This window comes from Ipomoea nil, unplaced genomic scaffold, assembly GCF_001879475.1.
Source record: "Ipomoea nil cultivar Tokyo-kokei standard unplaced genomic scaffold, Asagao_1.1 scaffold1407, whole genome shotgun sequence".
In the NCBI taxonomy this organism is placed as follows: domain Eukaryota; kingdom Viridiplantae; phylum Streptophyta; class Magnoliopsida; order Solanales; family Convolvulaceae; genus Ipomoea; species Ipomoea nil.
Window position 1 is genome coordinate 911,447 of NW_017617835.1, and position 23,457 is coordinate 934,903.

Here is a 23,457-nt window from a genome sequence, read left to right on the forward strand (position 1 = left end):
AAATATAGAGCTTTATACAGATTGCCAGGTACTGCAGAATTACTTAACGCGCGTCGCCACAGCTGCTCACACGATCGTATGTTGGCTATGCAATTGATGAATGCAGGAATTATTTAGCAACTATTAATTATTGTCGAGTTAATTTTTTACCTAGATCGCAGAATATTTTAGCACATAGTTTAGCTACTACAGCTTTCCAGTATGACACAGCTATGTATTGGGATACTATCTCACCTGACGCTATTTCAGCTTATCTATGAATACAACCCATTGGTTGACCTTCAAAAAATTTAAGAATGTGTAATGGAAATAAATATCTTTATTTGACAAACAAAACTAAGTATGTAATGGAAATAAATATCTTTATTTATTTGGAAAATGAAATTTAAGAACATAACGGAAAGAATTATCCTTATTTGAAAAATAAAATTTAAGAACGTAAATACGTAATGGAAAGAAATATTTTTATTTAAAAAATAAAATTTAAGAACGCAACGGAAAGAATTATCTTTTTTTTTGGAAAACAAATTTTAAAAACGTAACGGAAAGAATTATCTTTATTGGGAAATAATGAAATGAAATTTAAGAATGTAACTAAAATGAGAGAAATCTAGTACGCGGAACAATATATAATTTGAGAAGTTTCTTCATTTTGAGAAAAAAGAACTGCAACAATACAATAGCACCTCCAACTTTTCTCTTCACTGCTTTCAACGTAACCATGAACAGAGAGCTAGATCATCTCGTCCCCATGGATTTCAAAAACGCCGACCAAGTTCCCGATACCCACACTTGGGTTGACTCCCCTTGCATCAACTCTTCTTCAAGCGACGAATCTGTTCCCTTGATCGATCTTGAGGACCTGCAAGCCGTCGAGAAAATAAAAATGGCTTGTGAAAACTGGGGTGTTTTTCAGGTGATCAACCACGGGGTTCCAGTGGCGCTTTTTGCCGAAATTGAGAATCAGGCTCGCCGGTTCTTTGCATTGCCGAGGGAGCAGAAGCTCCTCACTTTGCGCTCGCCGGGCAGCCCCACTGGCTACGGCATCATCCCCATTTCACGCGTTTTTAACAGTCTCATGTGGATGGAAGGATTCACCATGTCGGGATCGCCTGTGGAGATTATACGCCGGGTTTGGCCTCAAGATTACTCCCCTTTCTGGTATTCATCATGCGGTTTTTTTTTTTTTTTTTTTTTTTTTTAAATTTTTAAATACTCATAATTCTTTACAAAATATGTTAATAGTGTGTTTGATTAATGGATTTATACATTAGGAATGTGATCAAAATCATAATTAGTGTTCCATTTACAACTTTTTAAAACACAATTACGGATTTGATTATCCGTTCAATTAAAAATCTTATTCCTTAATTAAAAAGGATATCATTCCATCTCATTAATAATCTAATTTAAGTTTGAATTAGTACTTTTCGATTTTTGTTTTAATTTTTTTTGATCATATTGATGCTTTGCTTTGGGTGTCATTATATTAAATTAATTACCTTAATTTTTTATTTAGGTATTTTTTAAAATATTTATTCTGATTATAGGGTCATATACAACTAAAGATCAATAAAAAATTGATTGATTATTTTTTGATAGGTTATAAGTAACATGTGAATCATAATCGATTGTTTATCTGGTAAATATGCTCAACAAGATGAATATAAAGCGTAATCATTTTTTTTTTATTTTATATTTGTTGAAACGATGATATATACATTGCTGCTTTGTTTGTTTCAGCACTGCGATTGACAATTACCAAGAAAAATTGATGGGCCTGGCTGTAAAGATAACTTCTTTAATATTCAAATCATTGGGCTTATCTGATGAAGATGTGGAATGGTTTAACCCCAAAAGCACCGAAGCATTCCTACATTTGAACTCGTACCCGAAATGTCCAGACCCAACCCGCGCATTGGGCATGGTCGCCCACATAGACTCATCTCTTATAACTTTACTATACCAAAGCAACACCGATAGAGGCCTCCAAGTGATTGGGCCCAATCACAATTGGGTCGACGTCGAGCCCATTTCTGATGCAATTGTCGTCAACGTCAGCGACCTGTTGCAAATAACCTCTAATGGACGGTTCAAAAGCGTGACACATCGGGCCATTGTGAGTGAGGCCCATCACCGCATCTCCATCCCCTTTTTCTTCGGCCCAAAGATTGATGTCAATATTTCATCGCCACTTAAATTGATCAACGACGGTGATTTTTCCATGTATCGCCCCATATCATGGAAGGAGTACCGTGAGATTAAGGGTGTGCACTTTGACAAGGCCTTGGAGGCGGTTCGTTTCAATAATTCAGTCGTCATTGAAAAAGACAATGCCCAAACGACTGGTAATGAGGCATCACTTGGTGACAATGTGGAAGCTTTAAAAGTGTAGAAATTTGTTTGTTAAGCGTTCTGCTAATGTTGTGGCCCATTTATTAGCTAGGGATGCTAGTTTGTTGTTTGGTTGTCCGGTTTAGTTTGATTCTAGTTCGTTATTTGTTCGTCATGGTTGTGTAATGACTATAAAGTCTCTTGTTGTTTTGTTCGTCATGGTTGTGTAATGACTATAAAGTCTCTTGTTGTTTTGTTCGTCATGTGTTGTCGGGTTTGGTTAGATTCTACTTAACTTTTGAAATAAGATTAAGACTAAACATGATGGTGCTAATATATTTGGATAACCGAGCTAGCATTAACCCTATTATGTTTCTCAATACAATATACTACATCATAGCACAATATTTGGTTCTCATCAAAGCTTTACATTTTGCTCGAGTGATGATTTAGAGTGACATTGTTTCATGTTACTTGTCCTATGCATGTTTGTTAATTTTGCAATCATTATACCCTAAACCACGGTAAAATTAAACTTATAAGGTGGACCATTAACATAAGGTTAATTTTTAGTATATCGAATGTTCAATTTTTAGTATATTGAAAGTCAATTAATTTTTTGTGTCCTAAATGTTTATTTATTTATTGAAAACGTTTATTTTTATTTATACTATAACAAATTGAACTTTCCGTATATTAAAAATGAACATTCAATATACTAAAAATGAACATTTATTCGCAGTCCATTGACCACAATATAATTTCATTGACTTTTGAGCAAATTTAGTTGAGCCAACCCTTTAGGTATCAATACGTGCCAATTCGACCCATATGAGGTTACTCTAATCATACTGTTGTGTGAACCATGGTCCAAAAAACACATAAATTACATTATTCTAACTCATAAAATACATTATTCTAACACATAAATTACATTATTCTAACTTATAAAATGTATTATCTTACCCAAAAAATTTCATTATTCTAACACACAAAGTACATTATACATTATTCTAACTCATAAAATACATTATTCTAACACATAAATTATATTATACTAACTCATAAAATACATTATCTTACCTCAGAAATTTCATTATTATTCTAAAACACATATAATGTACATTTTCTAACACATAAAAGTACATTATTTTAAATCATACAATACATTATCTTACCGCAAAATGTTTATTATTCTGACATGTACACGGAGCAATGAATTTTTTAACATCAAAACGATGCTATTTTAGACTGTGGTCTACACAGCTGTGTGGACCGTACCCATGATGGGATAGTAAAAATGGGTTAGGACGGGACGATCCATTTTTTAAATGGTTTGGAGATTTACAAACTCAACTTACAATTTGATGAACAAGTAGGCAAATGTGTGAACCGGGACTATGTGGTCCAATGGTACCCGGGTTGGACTTCCATTAGGAAGGTTGTGAGTTCAAGCCTCAGTGGAGGCGTTATTAGCTCTTTGTGTTTCAGTAGGTTGAGAAAGTATATGAACAGATACTACAATGTAATAGAGCTAGTAGCATTCAAAAAAAAAAAAAAAAAAAAAGGCAAATGTGTGAACCTGTTAATCCACTTTTTAACTTTTAGAATGTAAAATTTAATATTATTCAAAACTATTAAAATAATATTACATACAAATATTAACTAAAATAAAAAAATTAGGCATTTAACAATTTCTTTTTAAAACCCCACAAATAAGTTAAAAGTATTACACAAATACAAAAAATATAAAATACAAAATACTTAAGTCTTAACTTAATCACAATTTGTTATAAGTTTTCAATCGAAGTAACTTGAAGTAGCAAAGTAGCAATACACTAAATTCAATCATTCAAATTCAAAATCAATTAACAAAAGAGAAAAATTAGGAAAGAAAAAGAAAAAAGAAAGTTTAAAATTTTATTTTATTTTTTTTGGTGAGAAACACACCGCCCTGGCAATGACTATCTTTTTTTTTTTTTTTTGTGTGTTTGGTTCATTTTCGAAAAATGAGATAGAATTGTATAATTAACCATTTTATATAATTAATTATTTTATTTAAAATAAAAAAAGTATAATAAAATTTATTTTTTAAAATCAAATAATATTATTTTAAAACAGTCTTTGTGTGTTTGGTTCATTTTCTCTCTGCACTTGTTACTTTTGACATGAGTCCCACATGGCCACAACGGGAGAGTTGAGGTAAAGAAATGGGTTTATATTGCTATGTGTTCAACTAGCTAACCGGTTGGATTGTGCATCGCACGTGCATTACAATTTACACACGCACTGCAATTAGGGTTTACGTATTTGTAATTGCATATTGGTTTTGGCATGCTTGAAGGCGAGTATGATGAACTGAAGATTAGAGTTTACATATTTGTAATTACATATTGGTTTTGGCATTAAACATTCCTTAGGTCCAATTCCATCATCAGTTTCTCCCTAGCTTCTTGTTTATATATGTGGTTTTTCTCAATCCTTGGATCAAGTCTTCACCTTTCTGCTCTTTCTTTGCTTGTCTAGAACCCTAATCTTAAGGTCTACTAATTTTGTTTGCTTTTTAGTTCATTCAAGAAGCATTTGTGAAATCTTCAAACTCAGATCTCTCCCCCACCTTTGAGCTATTACAGCAAGCAGCTGGCTTCTTGAAATCTGCAAAAAAATTCCCTTTTTTAGTACACAATTTGAGATGAGAAAGATAGATGTTCCTTCAATACAGTGCTGCAAAATTTAGACTGAAATTAGCTTTGGATTTGTGGCCTTAAACCATCATCTAAAACTAGGGTTTTGCTTTTTTGGAATTGGGATCATGGTTCCTTCCAAAGGTCCTTTGAGATCTCTCTCTCTCTCAATCTCTCTCTACTAGATCATCAACCATCACTTTTGAAGTCAGTTCATGATATATGACTAATCTCATCTTTGCTTTTTTAATTTGGATACAAGCAGTATTATGTCCAGTAACTTGAATAGTCTTCAGGTTCCTTTAGTAAATCTCTTCAACTTTTAATTTTAATTCTAATTCTCTCAAATTCCCACTCCTCTTTTATCTTTTCTTCAAAAGATGAAGAAAAATCATGTAAAAGGTAACAATTTTTCTTGGTTGTTATAAACACAAGGATGAGAATCTTGCAAAAATTACTTTTTGAAATTTATTATTGTCCTTAATTTCTTCTTCATCTTCTTCTTTTGAACATCCTTTTCACTGTGATTTCTTCATCTTTGTTCAGCATAAATGCTCAAGACACTGGAGAGGTATCAGAAATGCAACTATGGATCCAATATATCCACAAGGGAGGCACTGCAGGTAAAATCTTAACACATTTTGCCAATTCTTCTCATCATTCCTGCTTCTATTGCTAACATTATCTATTATCTTGATGGATATCCTATTTCTGCTTTGCAATTCAATTCCCATATTTGTTCCATTCATTATAGGCTTGGAGATACCTTGGATGTTTCCGGGTTTCTTGACTTCCGCTCTAGGTATATGGCTCTGTTTAGGGACTTCTAGTTCCTTATCAGACAAAAGGCTTGAAACAACCCCTTTCCCTTTTCGTGAGGCAGCATTTATTCTATTTATATATTAAAATTTACATAATAAAATTTATTCTATTTATATATTAAAATTTTAATTATAACTAGACAAAATTGTAAAAGGAAATCAATTTCAAATTTCAAAACTAAAATATTTTACTAAGATGAGAGTAAAAAATCACTTTATTAAAAGATATAGTTTCTTAAATAGTAATGTTATTCACCCCTAGAAATTTTTTTCACATAGTTTCCTTCCTAATGTGGCACTATTTAATTGGTTGAATTACGCCAAGGAACTTGTGGTCTAATGTCACCAACTTACTTTTCATATAAAAGATTGTGGGTTTAAGTTTTAGTCGAGTTTAAATATTGGCCCCATGATTACTCTTGTTTTTGGTATTCATGAACTTTATTTTTATTTTGTCTGCTCTTCCTATTCGAAAAATTTGACAAGTTTCTTCATTTGGGGAAAAAAGAAATAGCCCCCCTTTCGAGGCATAGCTTGGTTTGCCGACAAAAACAATGACATGGACAAGAATGTCACGCTATCGTTTTTGTTCTCACTTTTTTTGAAAGCTTTTGCTCTTACTCTTACTTTAAAAGTTGCCACTTTTTCTTTAAAGTCGTATAAAACTTTGAAGCATATGTATTTTTCTAGACTTATGTAATGTGACGTATATCAATATTGTTAATTTAATATAATAATAATTATTTGACATATATGTGGCGTATATGACATAATTTAATATAATAATTTATAATATTGTTAAGTTAATAATAAAGTAAATGTATTAATAACAAAATATTTTATAATATTTTGAATTCAATAAATAAATCATAGTAATTCGAATTAAATTCATAACGATTGAATTAAAAAAAAAAAACACAATATTGAATTTAACATATCATAAAAAAAAAAAAAAATTACAAGAGCCTTACAATAGGTTTTTTTTTTTTTTTTTTCCTGAGAGTTTCCTCAACGACGACGATATCTCCCATAGTCCATTTCATTTTGAAACCTACTCCTTTCTTGTTGTCCTCTATGACTTTTGCGGCGGCAGCACGCATTTGAGGGTGGTAGTGTAATTACCCTACTTTTCTCATGATGCTCTTTCATTTGCCACTTGATAGAAGTCACCTACATAACACATTCTATAATAGTTTAAAGTAAACACTGCAAAATTTAAGAACGTAACGGTAATTATTATCTTTATTTGGAAAACAAAATTTAATAATGTAACTAAAATGAGAGAAATCTAGTGTGTGAAACAATATATAATTTGAGAAATTTCTTTATCTTTATAAATTTTGATCACGTAACCTGTCAAACGTAATTCTTCCCCATTTTCTTCAGTCTTCATACTTCCTTCTTTACTCATGCACTGTAAAAACTAATTCTGATCTACTAGGGAATTATAGACAAAAGCTACCCAATAACCTGTTGACACCTTTTGGTACCATTGCTGTAAATATATCCTGATCGAGTACAAATATTCTGAAGGTTCTAGTCTCCCCACAAATTCGTAGGATTTTTGGTCCGGGTCAATTTGAAAGTTGATAAATTAGACACAAAATAAAATATGAAAAATTCTAAAATTACAATTTTAGCTCATTAAAATAATATTATTACAATTATTCCTAATAGTAAATTAAATAGTAGCCTTAAGATTACTCCCTTTTATTGTATTCATGCACCTCATTTTTTAACTCATCCCGTACAGCTGGGCTTCATGTATTCGTCCATGCATAACCAACGCGATTGCTGCTCATCATTTCAGGCATGATAAAAATTGCCATCACCACTGGAACTACAAGCCAAAATGGGAGCTTACAAGCCAAAGCTTTAATTTATTTCCCCCTCAGAAATCCAACCAGGCCGAGGAGGTTGGTGTCGTTACTCAAAATAGGAAACGTGAATCAAGTGTACGTATGTGTGATGCAATAGTGTAAACACATGCACATATCTCAATATATTTCAAAATTACAAATTATAAAAAAATTATTTGTAAATCACATTAGTGGTTTACTTACAACATTTTTCTAAATCACAACAGATTAAAACTTTTAAATCATTTGTATTGAAGCAACACAACATATTAAAATTTTTAAATCATTTGAATTGAAAGAACAACATACAATTGACCGTGCACAAACACGGGTTCCATTAGTAACAATCCACATGTGATAACGTCTGAATACATTTTATATATTATGATGATTAATATTTTTTGGTACCTAATCTTTATCATATCCTATCCTATATATAAAAAAGATAGATGTTTTTGGTGAACTATAGGTTAACTACAATAGATTAACATTTATCCTATCCACAAATGAAATGAATCTTTATCCTATCCACAATTGTAGTTAACATTTACATTATAAGAATAGATTAACATAAAATAGAATAACATGATTGTCTTGTTCTTTCCATTTTATTTCTAAACTAGACAATTTTATAGTTCATGTCTTAGCTACTTCAGCATACCAGCAATCGACTGCTATGTACTGGGATCTTCTCCCACCAGACATTATTTCGACATATTTTTAATAAAGCACCACATATATTTTCAAAAAAAAAAAAGATTAACATTTACATTATAAAAGAAAGTTTGCAATGTGAGACTTATTTGTGACTAAAAATCCATTCTTAATTCTTATACTTAACATTTGTGACTGTAAACTACATACTAATTACTAAAATAACATTTATCTACCTTCAACATCACAGACACTGTTAAATCTACATAAGATATACAAAGAAGTACGTTAAGGATATATAGGAACTAAAAAGATACATACTATAAGAACCTAAGTATATATTACATTTAAATACACCAAACTAAAGACTCAAGAATTACAATATAATGGTGGAGGAAGTGAAGCTTCTTGTATTCTGATCTGTACCTTCTGACAATGTGTTCAAACTTGATTTCCTGAAACTAATACAAAATGACAAAAGCATATAATAAATAGGAACCATTCTTTATATTATAGAATTAAATTGAGTGAATTTCACTTTTGATCCTATAATTATTGGGGTATTGTTAATTTCAATCTAGGACTTTCAAAACTAACAATTAAGTATCTTAACTATTCAATTTTTATCAATTGACGAAAAGTGACCGAAAAAAATTTAATGATAAAATAATGAGGGCATTTTGGTCTTTTACTTATGTTCTGTACGGCGCCCTACTCTCAAACATGGCCGGAAAACCTCCATTCTCGTCGACTCACGTTTGAAAATTTTGAAAGTATATTACTTGCCTAAATCATGCGACTATACCATACCAGTTAGACATTATTATTCAAACTAATTAATTAAGAATTCCATATTTTGGAGTTTGTTTCTTTATTTATTTAAATTTGAACTTTCCGGGAACAACTTCATTCACCAATCATCACAAGCATTTAATTAATTTAATTAAATCAATTAGGCTTGTCTGCACATACTTTCTTCGTCGTCTACTATGAGAATGGAGGTTTTCCGGCCACGTTTGAATCAGAAAGTATGTACAGAGGACATTTTCGTCGACTCACGTTTGAAAACTTTGAGTCCCAAACCCGAACCAGATTCCTTTTAGCTGTTGTTTTTCTTTGCTTTGTTCCCCACCGCTCTGAGGATTTATAGACCTACATTGTTCAGCTCCACCCGAACGGAATTTCAAGATCGCCGCCGGACAGAAGAATTGAGCCGCCCTCGCCGGAGTAAGCTGATGATGAAGAAATTAACATGAAATGACTATATTGCCCCCATCATTGAACAAATTAAAATGATTTAAAAGATTCCGGCAACAATTGACCGGTAACTTGGCCGGACGGACTAAAATTAATAAAAATTGAATAGTTAGGGTACTAAATTGTTAATTTTGAAAGTCATGGATTAAAATTAACAAGATCTCAATAGTCATATAAACAAAATTGAAATTTACTCGAATTAAATTTTATAAAGTGGTTACTTATGTATGTTTAAATGTTATACTGGACAACCACTCTTTATATTATAGAATTAAATTTTATACCTAAACATCACGACTAACATGTAAATTTTAATGCAAATGATCAGGGACGGAGGCAGAGGGGGCAGGGGGATCAGCTGCCCCGCTCACCCCACCCCACACCCTCACCCCCACCCCTATATAATATGTATATGTATATATAGTATATTTTTTAGTATTAGTATAAAAAAATTAGTAAGTATCAACAAGTAAGGAGTTAGATTAATTGGTAGAACATATTTATAGTAATAGAAAAGGTCTTAAGTTCAAAACCTTGTAATAGAAAAGGTTTTGTCCTTTTCCTATGGATTTAACACATTTACTTTTTTAATATTTAATACACACACACACACACACACACACACACACACACACATACATATATATATATATATATATATATATATATATATCATTCTTTTATATTAATAGTGATATGTATAATTTATAATGTGTTTTCTATTCAAATTATTTTATTAAATTACAATTATATTTCTTAAGTAATGGTTATAAAAAAAATTCTTAGATAAATTTCTTTTTTTAATATTATATCTTTTATTTTAATGTTTCTCTTTAATTTTACTCGAAAAAAATTCTGAATCCGTCCTACTTCGCCCCCCTCAATCAAATTTCTGACTTCGTCCCTGATGATATAACACTCTGATGCAATTGGTTATTTACAGTAAAAATTGATATAACTCTATTGCAGCAAATCAGATGTATTTTAAAACTGCAGGCTAAGAAAATATCGCACCTAAACTCACACTATAAAAACTAAACTGTAAGTTTAGGTGCAAACTTATATTCGATGGTACAAAACTGTAAATCTTAATTCTATTTGATGGTAGAAAACATGTATATAACTTATAAAACATACAAATATTCAATATGGTTTGATCAACTATAAAACTGATAGTTCAATCAGAAAAATGAAACTAAGACTGCATTATCAACTAATTTTGCATTCTTAACGACTACACTCATTTTCTTTTTAATGTTCGCTGTTGAAGAGAACTCATCTAACAGACACTGCTTCACACGTTTCCTCTCATACACATCATTTATCGTACTCATAATCATAGAACCACTGGTGAACTCGTCAAAAGTGTTTGCACAAAATAAACTTGATATTTAAACAAATACCCCGTAGAGGAGTTTTTTCACCATATAGACTAATAAATAAAAAAAAAAAAATTAGAAAGACATTAGACATAGAATATGAGCATGCAAAACATTACCATACAATTACAAAAAAAAAAAAAAAAAAAAAAAAAAAAAAAAAAAAAAAAAGTGAATTAACGATTTGGTCCCTCAATTATTAGCAACTTGTCAATGTAGCCCCTCAATCGCGTATTCATCGATTTGGTCCCCGAAAATAATTATTTTTCGTCAATTTAATTCTTATGGTCGTATTCCGTCAAGACTCATGCGAGAGCTCCGATGATTTGCGCATTATCATTCACACTCTTGTGCACCTTGTAAACTCAAAATTAGTTTCCTCTTTTACGTAATAATTCTTCCCCTTTTCTGCAGTCTTCATCCTTTCCTTCTTTACTCATGGACTGTAAAAGTCAATAGTACTGGTTTCGAACACAGCTTCTGGGGGGAATTATCAACATGCCTTGGCCAGTGACCTGTCAACACCTTTTAGTATTTTTGCTGCAAATATATCCTAAGTACGAAGACTCTAAAGGTTTCTAGTCTCCTCACAAATTCGTAGGATTTTTGGTCCGGATCCATTCGAAAATTGGTAAACTAAACTCAAAATAAAATGTGAAAAATTCTAAAATTACAATTTTAGCTCATCAAAATAATATTACAATTATTCCTAATAGTAAGTTAAATATTGGCCTTAAGATTACTCCCCCTCTAGTATTTATACACCTCATTTTTTTTAGAGTTTATTACTGAAATGGTCCCTTGACTATTGTGAAATTACTAATTTGGTCCTAGACAATTTTTCTTACCCAATTAAGTCCTCTGACTTTAAAAATGTTAACCATTTTGGTCCTCTATTAAAATTATATCCATAAGCTGTTAAATCTAAGGATAAAAAAGTAATTTCATATATTTTATTTATTAAAACTTTTCTTCTTCTTGTTTATCAACTCCTTTACTGTTTTGGGAATCCGCAAGCAATGGTCATAGCACAGATGCGACCCACTTCCCTTGACTCAAACCTCCAACACCAGCATAGGCAGACAGAACATACACAAGGGTACAATCATCAGGCTTCATATCTGATCTCTGATCTGCATATCCTTGAAAAGCAATATCATTTCACTAACATCACATTCCAAGACACAACATTTTCACCACCATCTTCTTAAAAACACTCCTTGCTTCATCAATCAACCCACATTTCACATACCCAGAAAGCATAAAATTCCAAGACTCAACTTGGTGCTGCTCGACGGAAGGAGAACCAGGTGCCATGGCTGATGATGGGAACGGAACCAGTTGGAGACAAGGGCAAACAGGACCTCCCTCCCCTGTTTCCGGCGAAGCAGTGGCAGTCCGGCGGTGACTAGTTTCTCGGCGAGCAGAGCAAGCGGTGGGGGATGGTGACTCTCCCTCTTGTTCGACAACACAGTTTCTCCCGGCAAAGAAAGGCAGCAAGCAGCAGCGACGACCTTTGTTCCGGCGGCGAAGGTTCGGCGTAAGCAGTTCCCTGGCAGTGCGTGGTGGCCGGTAGTGGCGTCTTAGCTCCGGCAAGGCTTGGAGGATTAGGTGAGATTATGTTGTTTATGATTAAGTTTGATGGTGTTTATTGGTGATGTTTTGGTGTGATTAATGGAGATTATGAATTAATAAGATGATGGTGATGCTATACAGATGGTTATGGATGATTATGGATTAATGATGATTTAATGATATGATAATGAAGCTATGACCATTGCTTGCGGATTCCCAAAACAGTAAAGGAGTTGGTAGACAGGAAGAAGAAAAGTTTTAATAAATAAAATATATGAAATTACTTTTTTGTCCTTAGATTTAACAGTTTATGGATAGAATTTTAACGGAGGACCAAAATGGTTAACATTTTCAAAGTCAGAGGACTAAATTGGGTAAGAAAAATTGTCGAGGATCAAATTGGTAATTTCACAATAGTCGAGGGACTATTTTGGTAATAAACTCTTTTCCCAGGTTTTATTTCAAAAATTCAAAACCCCTTTGTAGTTAATTTTTTTGAAAGGCCCTTTGTAGTTAATTAATTACTTGTTTTGGGTTTCAAAGTGTCTATCTTTTGGAGAGGTTAAGGTTCAAAGTCAAAACAACTAATTAATTGTCTCCATTTCTTCGTTTCCAGCCATGACTAGAGCACAGATGTTTCAATTTATTGTCTCCAATCTCTTCGTCTCCCGCTATGACTAGAGACGAAGGTCTAGCTATTCGTCTCCCGCCGGGAGACGAAAGCAAACCGGTTAATAATTATGAATATGTGGTTCAAAAATTATAAACATTTAGTTCTATAATTATGAATATAGAGTTGTGAAAATAATTATGAACATATAATTTTGTAATTATGAATATATAGATTCAATAATTGTGAATATGAAGTTAAAAAATTATAAATATATAATTTTATAATTATAAATATATAGTTTAGTAATTATGAACATATATTTATGTAATTGTGAATATAGAGTTCAAAAATTATGAATATATAGCTTTATAAACAATAATAATTTGACAATTTATAAAATTTACATAATAAAATTTATTCTATCTATATATTAAAATTTTAATTATAATTAGAATAAATTGTAAAAGGAAATCAATTTCTAATTTCAATACTAAAATATTTTACTAAGATGAGGGAAAAAATCATTTCTTTAAAAGATAGTTTCTTAAAGAATTTTTTCTCCACTAGGACTATGTGGTCCAATGGTATCCGGGTTGGACTTCCATTTGGAAGATTATGAGTTCGAGCCTTAGTGGAGGCGTTATTGGTTCTCTGTGTTTCAGTAGGTTGAGAAAGTATATGAACAGATACTACAATGTAATAGAACCAGTAGCATTCATTTTCAAAAAAAAAAAAAGAATTTTTTCTCCGTATGGGAGGGTGTCACTGTGTCAGGGAGGAAATTTAGTAGCAGAAAAATTAAGAATGATAAGAAGCATTGCAAAATTTAAGAACGAGAACCTAATGGAAAGAAATATCTTTATTTGACAAACAAAATTTAAGAATGTGCAATGGAAATAAATATCTTTATTTGACAAACAAAACTAAGAATGTAATGGAAATAAATATCTTTATTTATTTGGAAAATGAAATTTAAGAACGTAACGGAAAGAATTATCCTTATTTGGAAAACAAAATTTAAGAACGTAAATACGTAATGGAAAGAAATATTTTTATTTAAAAAATAAAATTTAAGAACGCAACGGAAAGAATTATCTTTTTTTTTTGGAAAACAAATTTTAAAAACGTAACGGAAAGTATTATCTTTATTGGGAAATAATGAAATGAAATTTAAGAATGTAACTAAAATGAGAGAAATCTAGTACGTGGAACAATATATAATTTGAGAAGTTTCTTCATTTTGAGAAAAAAGAACTGCAACAATACAATAGCACCTCCAACTTTTCTCTTCACTGCTTTCAACGTAACCATGAACAGAGAGCTGGATCATCTCGTCCCCATGGATTTCAAAAACGCCGACCAAGTTCCCGATACCCACACTTGGGTTGACTCCCCTTGCATCAACTCTTCTTCAAGCGACGAATCTGTTCCCTTGATCGATCTTGAGGACCTGCAAGCCGTCGAGAAAATAAAAATGGCTTGTGAAAACTGGGGTGTTTTTCAGGTGATCAACCACGGGATTCCAGTGGCGCTTTTTGCCGAAATTGAGAATCAGGCTCGCCGGTTCTTTGCATTGCCGAGGGAGCAGAAGCTCCTCACTTTGCGCTCGCCGGGCAGCCCCACTGGCTACGGCATCATCCCCATTTCACGCGTTTTTAACAGTCTCATGTGGATGGAAGGATTCACCATGTCGGGATCGCCTATGGAGATTGTACGCCGGGTTTGGCCTCAAGATTACTCCCCTTTTTGGTATTCATCATGCGGTTTTTTATTTTTATTTTTTAATTTTTAAATACTCATTTTTCTTTACAAAATATGTTAATAGTGTGTTTGATTAATGGATTTATACATTAGGAATGTGATCAAAATCATAATTAGTGTTCCATTTACAACTTTTTAAAACACAATTATGGATTTGATTATCCGTTCAATTAAAAATCTTATTCCTTAATTAAAAAGGATATCATTCCATCTCAATTTTTTTTTTTTCCGAACTGAAGAACTTTATTTCACCACTAAAAGAGGCCCAAGGCCTTACAAGATACGCCATAGGCCCAAAAGTGACTTATGGCTCACCAACATATACAAGGACCAAAAAGGTCTAAACACTACACAAGGACCAAAATTGGTCTAAGATCTACACAAGGATAACATCTAACAAACACAAGGGCCAAATGGCCTAAAGCACCCAAATGGCCAAAATTGGCCGAATGCAACTCATGAGGTCCACCCATCTTGGTGGACCTCCCTTATTCCCCCATTCATGGAATATCATTTTCCATAGTAGAATCAATTCCATGACATTATTAAGCTCCACTTTAAAAAGCTTTGCTTTAATAATGCACCTTCATGCCTCAAGATACAAACCTTGCCACACTTGAGGTCCACCCAACTAGGTGGACCTCCCTTATTCCCCCACCTCAAACATAGCTCAAGCCCATATCTCCTCAAGCTCATACATTCGGCCTTCCCAAGCCCATGGAGACAACCTTAAAATTCCACCCAAGCCTTAAGCCCAATCGAATTAATTCCATTCGGCTATTTCACCAAAATTATTTTCACCATATACAACCCCAATACTGCCACATCAATTAATCAGGCAAGCCTCATATAATACGCCCCAAATCTGTTCTACCGGCCCATTGAAACCAGGCCCAATTCAGCGGTCCCAATCCCTTTTTCATACCACAAAGACCATCACAAGAATAAATTCCCATTCGGCCTCCCTAAAGTCCCATAGCCAAATAATTCCCATAAGCCCATTCGGGTAAGAAAAAATGCCGGCTCATCTAATTTAAATTTGAATTAGTACTTTTCGATTTTTGTTTTAATTTTTTTGATCATATTGATGCTTTGCTTTGTATGTCATTATATTAAATTAATTATCTTAATTTTTTATTTAGGTATTTTTAAAATATTTATTCTGATTATAGGGTCATATACAACTAAAGATCAATAAAAAATTGATTGATTATTTTTTGATAGGTTATAAGTAACATGTGAATCATAATCGATTGTTTATCTGGTAAATATGCTCAACAAGATGAATATAAAGCGTAATCATTTTTTTTTTAATTTTATATTTGTTGAAACGATGATATATACATTGCTGCTTTGTTTGTTTCAGCACTGCCATTGACGATTACCAAGAAAAATTGATGGGCCTGGCTGTAAAGATAACTTCTTTAATATTCAAATCATTGGGCCTATCTGATGAAGATGTGGAATGGTTTAACCCCAAAAGCACCGAAGCATTCCTACATTTGAACTCGTACCCGAAATGCCCAGACCCAACCCGCGCATTGGGCATGGTCGCCCACACAGACTCATCTCTTATAACTTTACTATACCAAAGCAACACCGATAGAGGCCTCCAAGTGATTGGGCCCAATCACAATTGGGTCGACGTCGAGCCCATTTCTGATGCAATTGTCGTCAACGTCAGCGACCTGTTGCAAATAACCTCTAATGGACGGTTCAAAAGCGTGACACATCGGGCCATTGTGAGTGAGGCCCATCACCGCATCTCCATCCCCTTTTTCTTCGGCCCAAAGATTGATGTCAATATTTCATCGCCACTTAAATTGATCAACGACGGTGATTTTTCCATGTATCGCCCCATATCATGGAAGGAGTACCGTGAGATTAAGGGTGTGCACTTTGACAAGGCCTTGGAGGCGGTTCGTTTCAATAATTCAGTCGTCATTGAAAAAGACAATGCCCAAACGACTGGTAATGAGGCATCACTTGGTGACAATGTGGAAGCTTTAAAAGTGTAGAAATTTGTTTGTTAAGCGTTCTGCTAATGTTGTGGCTCATTTATTAGCTAGGGATGCTAGTTTGTTGTTTGGTTGTCCGGTTTGGTTTGATTCTAGTTCGTTATTTGTTCGTCATGGTTGTGTAATGACTATAAAGTCTCTTGTTGTTTTGTTCGTCATGTGTTGTCGGGTTTGGTTAGATTCTACTTAACTTTTGAAATAAGATTAAGACTAAACATGATGGTGCTAGTATATTTGGATAACCCAGCTAGCATTAACCCTATTATGTTTCTCAATACAATATACTACATCATAGCACAATATTTGGTTCTCATCAAAGCTTTACATTTTGCTCGAGTGATGATTTAGAGTGACATTGTTTCATGTTACTTGTCCTATGCATGTTTGTTAATTTTGCAATCATTATACCCTAAACCACGGTAAAATTAAACTCATAAGATGGACCATTAACATAAGATTAACTTTTAGTATATCGAATGTTCAATTTTTAGTATATTGAAAGTCAATTAATTTTTTGTGTCCTAAATATTTATTTATTTATTTATTTATTGAAAACGTTTTTTTTTGTTTATACTATAACAAATTGAACTTTCCGTATATTAAAAGTGAACATTATTCAATATACTAAAAATGAACATTTATTCGCGATCCATTGACCACAATATAATTTCATTGACTTTTGAGCAAATTTAGTTGAGCCAACCCTTTAGGTATCAATACGTGCCAATTCGACCCATATGAGTTGACTCCAATCATACTGTTGTGTGAACCATGGTCTAAAAACACGTAAAGTACATTATTCTAACTCATAAAATACATTATTCTAACACATAAATTACATTATTCTAACTCATAAAATGTATTATCTTACCCAAAAAATTTCATCATTCTAACACACAAAGTACATTATACATTATTCTAACTCATAAAATACATTATTCTAACACATAAAGTATATTATACTAACTCATAAAATACATTATCTTACCTCAGAAATTTCATTATTATTCTAAAACACATATAATGTACATTTTCTAACACATAAAAGTACATTATTTTAAATCATACAATACATTATCTTACCGCAGAATGTTTATTCAAACAAATAATTTTCGGAGTACGAGTTATCGATCCTCAGGGAAGTGGTTGTATCAAGCACTACTAATTTATTCACAAGAAGCTAATCCTAACGAAAGACATGGATGGTTGATTAAAATAAAACTAATGTAAAAAAAACAAGATTCAGGTTTTGAAATCAATAGAGAGAAGATGAGATTCCTGGGATTCAAGTATTTAATCACTTAGTGCCAAATCTTAAGGACAATATTAAATCTGGGTATAACAGGTGTGAGAATGCAAAGATGGTATAGAGCTACTCCCGTAGTTTCTAACACTAATGAATATCCATTCCCGTGATATAAACACCCAATAAGACAAGAATAATCATTCATAATTAATTCCTAACTAATATCATCTCCCGATGTGCAATAATCAAGAGTTATTCCTTAACCAATTTGCCCTCTCCCAAGGTGCAACAATTAAGTGCAATTGTGTGTGCCCTAAATTATGCCCAACTCCCGTTGTGACACAAAGAAAGCAAACGAAACAAGTAATTACGGCCGTTTAACTACTAGCAACAACAATATAAAACACAATTACAACACAAGTTATAACCCAAAAAATAATATATTAAAGAATCTGAAAGCTCAGGTACATAGGTTCATCAACACTTTTACCCAAGAATTCCTAATTGAATTTAGTAAGCATGGCTAAATTATACATAGCAAAGATATAAAAGAAGTTACAAATCATCAAAGAGAGTTACAAGAATGAATCCGGTGATTTTCCCAAATCTCCCTAGTCTTCTTCTTGATTACCAAGACAATTTGTGGCTCTTAAATTCTCACCTCCTTGTCTCCAAAGATCTCTGGATGAATATTACAGGGCGTTTGGTTGGAGGGATTTTAAATTCCCTTCCCACTTAATTCCCACCTAATTTCAAAGGCCATTAAATTCCGTAGTTTGGTTGGAGGGAATTGCAATTCCATGGAATTGCAATGCCTCCATTTTCATGGAATTAAAATTCAATTCCCCCCGGGATTTTAATTCCTGGGATTTTAATTCCTGAGATTTTAATTCCTGTGATTTTAGGAAGAAAAAAAAAATACTGATGAGACAAAATTACCCTTCTCTTTTTTAACCTAAAATGAATGTCTGATCTTTCCTTTTAACAACAACAATGGACATTTTGGACTTTATACTACTTATTCCCTTTTAATTCCATGTATATCAAACATTGAAATTGAAATTCCCAGTAATTCTATTCCTGTCAACCAAACACTGGAATTTAAATTCTCACTTTATTCCCAGTAATTCAACTCCCACGAAATTACAATTCCTTTCCCAGATAATTCCCCTCCCCCTTCCAACCAAACACCCTGTTAAAGTTGAAGAATGTGAGATTTTATAGGAGGAGTCAAACCAGAACTAAATCGTAATTCTCTTATTTAATTTTGGAAATTTTGCTGCCTAATGATTTTGGAATATAATATAAATGCCTAACTTTTAATTGCTTGGGGATTGCGCTCTTTGAATTTGGAATATGTCGCCGGCTCGCCGCCCTCCTTAATTTGTTGTTGCGCCTTACTTAATTGTTTCGCGCAGCGTCATTCTCGACGCGTCGAAACTTGCTTGACTCATAATACATACTAGAAATTTTGGATGCATTGAACTTACTGTGCATGTATTTTTCGGTTCATTTTGATTCTAAATTTGTCCTCAAACTTCCATCGCTCTTAACCTTAACTTATAATAGTTCAAAAATACTAACAAATACCGTAAAACATTCAAAACAAGTGTAAACCATAATTAAATAATAAAACAAGGGATTATGCAATTAAAATACCAAAATTATGAACCTAAGCCTAACAAATATAATTAAATTAATACAAAAAATATGCACAATTAGACTCACATCAATAACTTTGTAAGCAGATATGAGTATTGTGTCATATCTTCTTAGGCTGATGAGAGATGCTATTTATAGAGGAAATTTGTTCCGTTGGAAGAGAGAACAAACTTCAGATCACCCTATAATCCAGTGGGTAATGCCCTTGTGGTAACGAAGACATGTGAAATGTCAGTAATATAGCCATTGGTTCAAGAGGTGTGAGGACGGTTGTTTTGTCTCATGTCGCTTCATGAGGCTTTTCATAACTTGGGGATTTGTTCCTATGACTTCTTTTCTTCTTGAGTGTGGGGATTTGTGCAAACAACATTAGACTATTCAAAGATGGAAGACTGAGCAGTCTACACGAATCCTTAGGAAGGATTCGGGTGAGCATGTGACTAGTTGTCCTTACTTAGTCACTTCTGATGCTAAATAATATTTCTTCAATCATTTAGCTCTTGCTATCATCAAAAGGTGGATCCTTCCATGATTCAATCACTTGCAACCTTTTGGTCTTTTCTTGATCTTCTTGTCTTCAAAAAGTCTTCAATTGTCCTATCATTTGTTGTAAAAAGGAACTAACTGTAACACCCCCGATTTTCCATACCAATATAAACTTAATCACGCAGATAATTATAACCATAAAAACATACACAACGGAAGACTAGATATGGAATATATGGAAAACGTAGAGTGCTATGCCACGCTCACTCAACAGTGAACGCACAGGCGTAAACATCTGCACAAAATCCATTATCCAAAATAAAGTCAAGGACAAAATGACTAAAGTCTAACATCGGCGCACAGGCCAAACATAACAAAGTTCACGGGGTCTAATCTAACAGTCTCTAGACCGCGCTCTCGTCTACTCGGCACCTGAAAGAAACATATAAGATATGGGACGACGCCCGGTCAGCGAATGATGCTGGTAACCCACCAATACATGTGAAATATCATATGTAGATAGTTTATATATATACAAAATCATTTGTGAAACGGGATATAGTATATATCAATTTAAAAACCAAGATAGAAGTCAATCACAAGACTCTTTGCACTCACAGCAACAATAAGGGAACACATCCCAAGACACCAAGAAGCAATAACAACTCACAAGGACGGCTCAAGGCATAATCTACCATCACACAGTAGATTAACAACCGACATGCATAACACAAGAGAATAAAGAAAAAACCATTGGCAACACATGCCTTCGAGACATCACTCGTCACGAATAGAGAAACACACAACAACGGCTATACAAGCCTTTGTGACATCACCCATCACGAATTGATATGCCTTCCTTATGCCCGGTTCCAACCTTATGGGTATCCTTAACCTTATATCTAGTTCCAACCTTTACCTCCAGGACCTTTGTACACCAAGTCCAACCTTATTCCCCCGAGGACCATCGTCCCCTCTCCGAAAATCTCCAACAAGACCACCGATTTCATAGTACACGAGGATACCGAACACACACGGCAACGCATGCCACCCAAGAAATACGTGAACCTTACACATAGGTCACAAACTCCATAATCGCGTCATAGCCACCACGAGGACCACTGCCGTACCTTGGTGACTAATGTCCCATACCATTAATCGTGCAATCCAGGTATTGCCACACACACCACACCATCAACAGGAATCAATCAATGGATCACAACGAAGATATGATATGAAACCATACTCAATCAAGGAATGGATCACAGTCCAACAACAACGACGATTAACACAAGTCATCATCAACAATAGGAAAGTACAAACAACACACATGCTAGCATTTAAACACCGAACTAGCATGCTTATCAAACGGGTAAACCAAACATAGTTCCGAAGAACACACCAGATTCATCACGGTTCAACGAATCACAATGTTGAATACTTAGCACGATTCAAGACACTAAAACCTACATGGATTCCTACCATATAGTTCAAGACATACGAAACATCAAGAAGACACTCAAGTAGTTCCACAAAAGAACATCGGGAAGTCAAAAGATCAAATACCGAGTCAAAAGAATCACGGGGAATAAATCCCCGAAAAACTCCATATATGTACCCGCGGGTGGAGCCACGGGTGGACCTCCACCCGTGGTTCCTCCCGCGGGAACCACTCCCACGAGGCCTTGTACCCCGCGGGTGGGGCGATGAGTGGTGCCCCGCCCGCCGTTCCGCCCGCGGGTACACACCCTGTACCAAAAACAATTCCTTCGGGGATTTTCAACTCCAATCTCAAATTCAAGTCCAAAACATGCCAAATCTCACCAAATACAACAAAATGACTTGATCAAAGGAATAGCCAAGCAATGACATACATGAACCCTAATAACAAGCTCTAGATATGCATTTTCACAAGACAATGCATCAACACTCACAATTTATAGCAAAATCATATGTAGAATCCAAGAAATCATCATATAGGTAAGGAAAATAGATTTTGTAGAGCATGGGTTACCTCTTGTAGACAAAAACCTTCACTAAACACTTTACCAAGCTCCTAGTAAGGTTCACCTTCCACAGCCACTTCAAGAACATACCAAAAGATCATAAAGATTCTATCTTTAAGGAAAGACACCTTAGAAAACACTAAAAACACAAGATAAACATAGATCTTACCCTCCTAGATGCTCAAAGATAGGAAAGGTGAAATCTTGAAGACAAACTTTGAGGATTTGGTAAAACCCCAACTTGGCTTGAAAGAAAAGCTATCTAACTTTTAAAGAGAAGGGGTAGCTCAAGTTTAGAAAGTGTAAGGGAAAAGAATGAGGAGTGTCCTCTAGGTTAGCTTGCAATTCTAACTTAGGATGAAAGGTCTTTATTACCCTTACTAAAATGAAGAGGTGTAGGGGAACAAGGGGAACTACTCACAAAGCTTTAGGTACAACTCTTGACTTTGGGTTGACGGGTCAATTACTAGTCCCCAACTATTGAATTTTCAGGAATTTAAGTAGGGATGACAATGTGCCCTGTACTCGTAACGGGGACGGGGACGGGGAAAAAATTCGGGGATCAAGGACGGGGACGGGGAGTTTCACAAATTCCCCGGCGGGGATGGGGACGGGGACGGGGATACCCCTCCCTGCCCCGCCCCGTCCCCGTCCCCGAATAATTAGTATATATATATATATATATATATATATATATATATATATATATACTAATTTTTCTACGCACTTTGCGCGAATAGGATAATGCCCAATACTTATTTTTAAATAAGTATTTCAAAGTATATCAATGCAATATTATATAGAAGATGTTCATGCATAGGTAAATAAATGTTGAATTTGTTTATTTAAATCGGTAATTTAAAGTATATAAATGCATGATAATATATGAGAGATTGATTATATATAACTGTCACAACAATAAATGTTTGCAACTTTGTAATAACGTTAATCTAAGTACTGAGTCTAAAAGCGATAGTCTAAATAAATACTATTTTTGGTTTAAATTTTTCTAATTCTCTTTTAGGTAGCATTGTTATTGTTTTCATCTTCAGTACATGTTTTTTTTTTTTTTTTTTTTTTTTTTTTTTTTTTTTTTGGTTAT

At 33.7% G+C, this 23,457-nt stretch overlaps 2 protein-coding genes across 2 annotated transcripts; both read left to right on the top strand.

Moving 5' to 3' along the window:
- Window positions 1–721: 721 nt before the first annotated feature.
- LOC109186853 (gibberellin 3-beta-dioxygenase 2-like) lies at window positions 722–2,395 on the top strand. Its single transcript, XM_019337022.1, has 2 exons — window positions 722–1,161; window positions 1,744–2,395. Exons 1-2 carry the CDS (start codon window positions 722–724, stop codon window positions 2,393–2,395), a joined length of 1,092 nt encoding a protein of 363 aa, XP_019192567.1.
- A 12,069-nt stretch (window positions 2,396–14,464) lies between these two features.
- Window positions 14,465–17,027, top strand: LOC109186855 (gibberellin 3-beta-dioxygenase 2-like). The gene is made up of 2 exons (XM_019337024.1): window positions 14,465–14,925; window positions 16,304–17,027. The coding sequence occupies exons 1-2, from the start codon at window positions 14,486–14,488 to the stop codon at window positions 16,953–16,955; spliced, it is 1,092 nt and encodes a 363-aa protein (XP_019192569.1). The 5' UTR covers window positions 14,465–14,485; the 3' UTR covers window positions 16,956–17,027.
- Window positions 17,028–23,457: the final 6,430 nt, after the last annotated feature.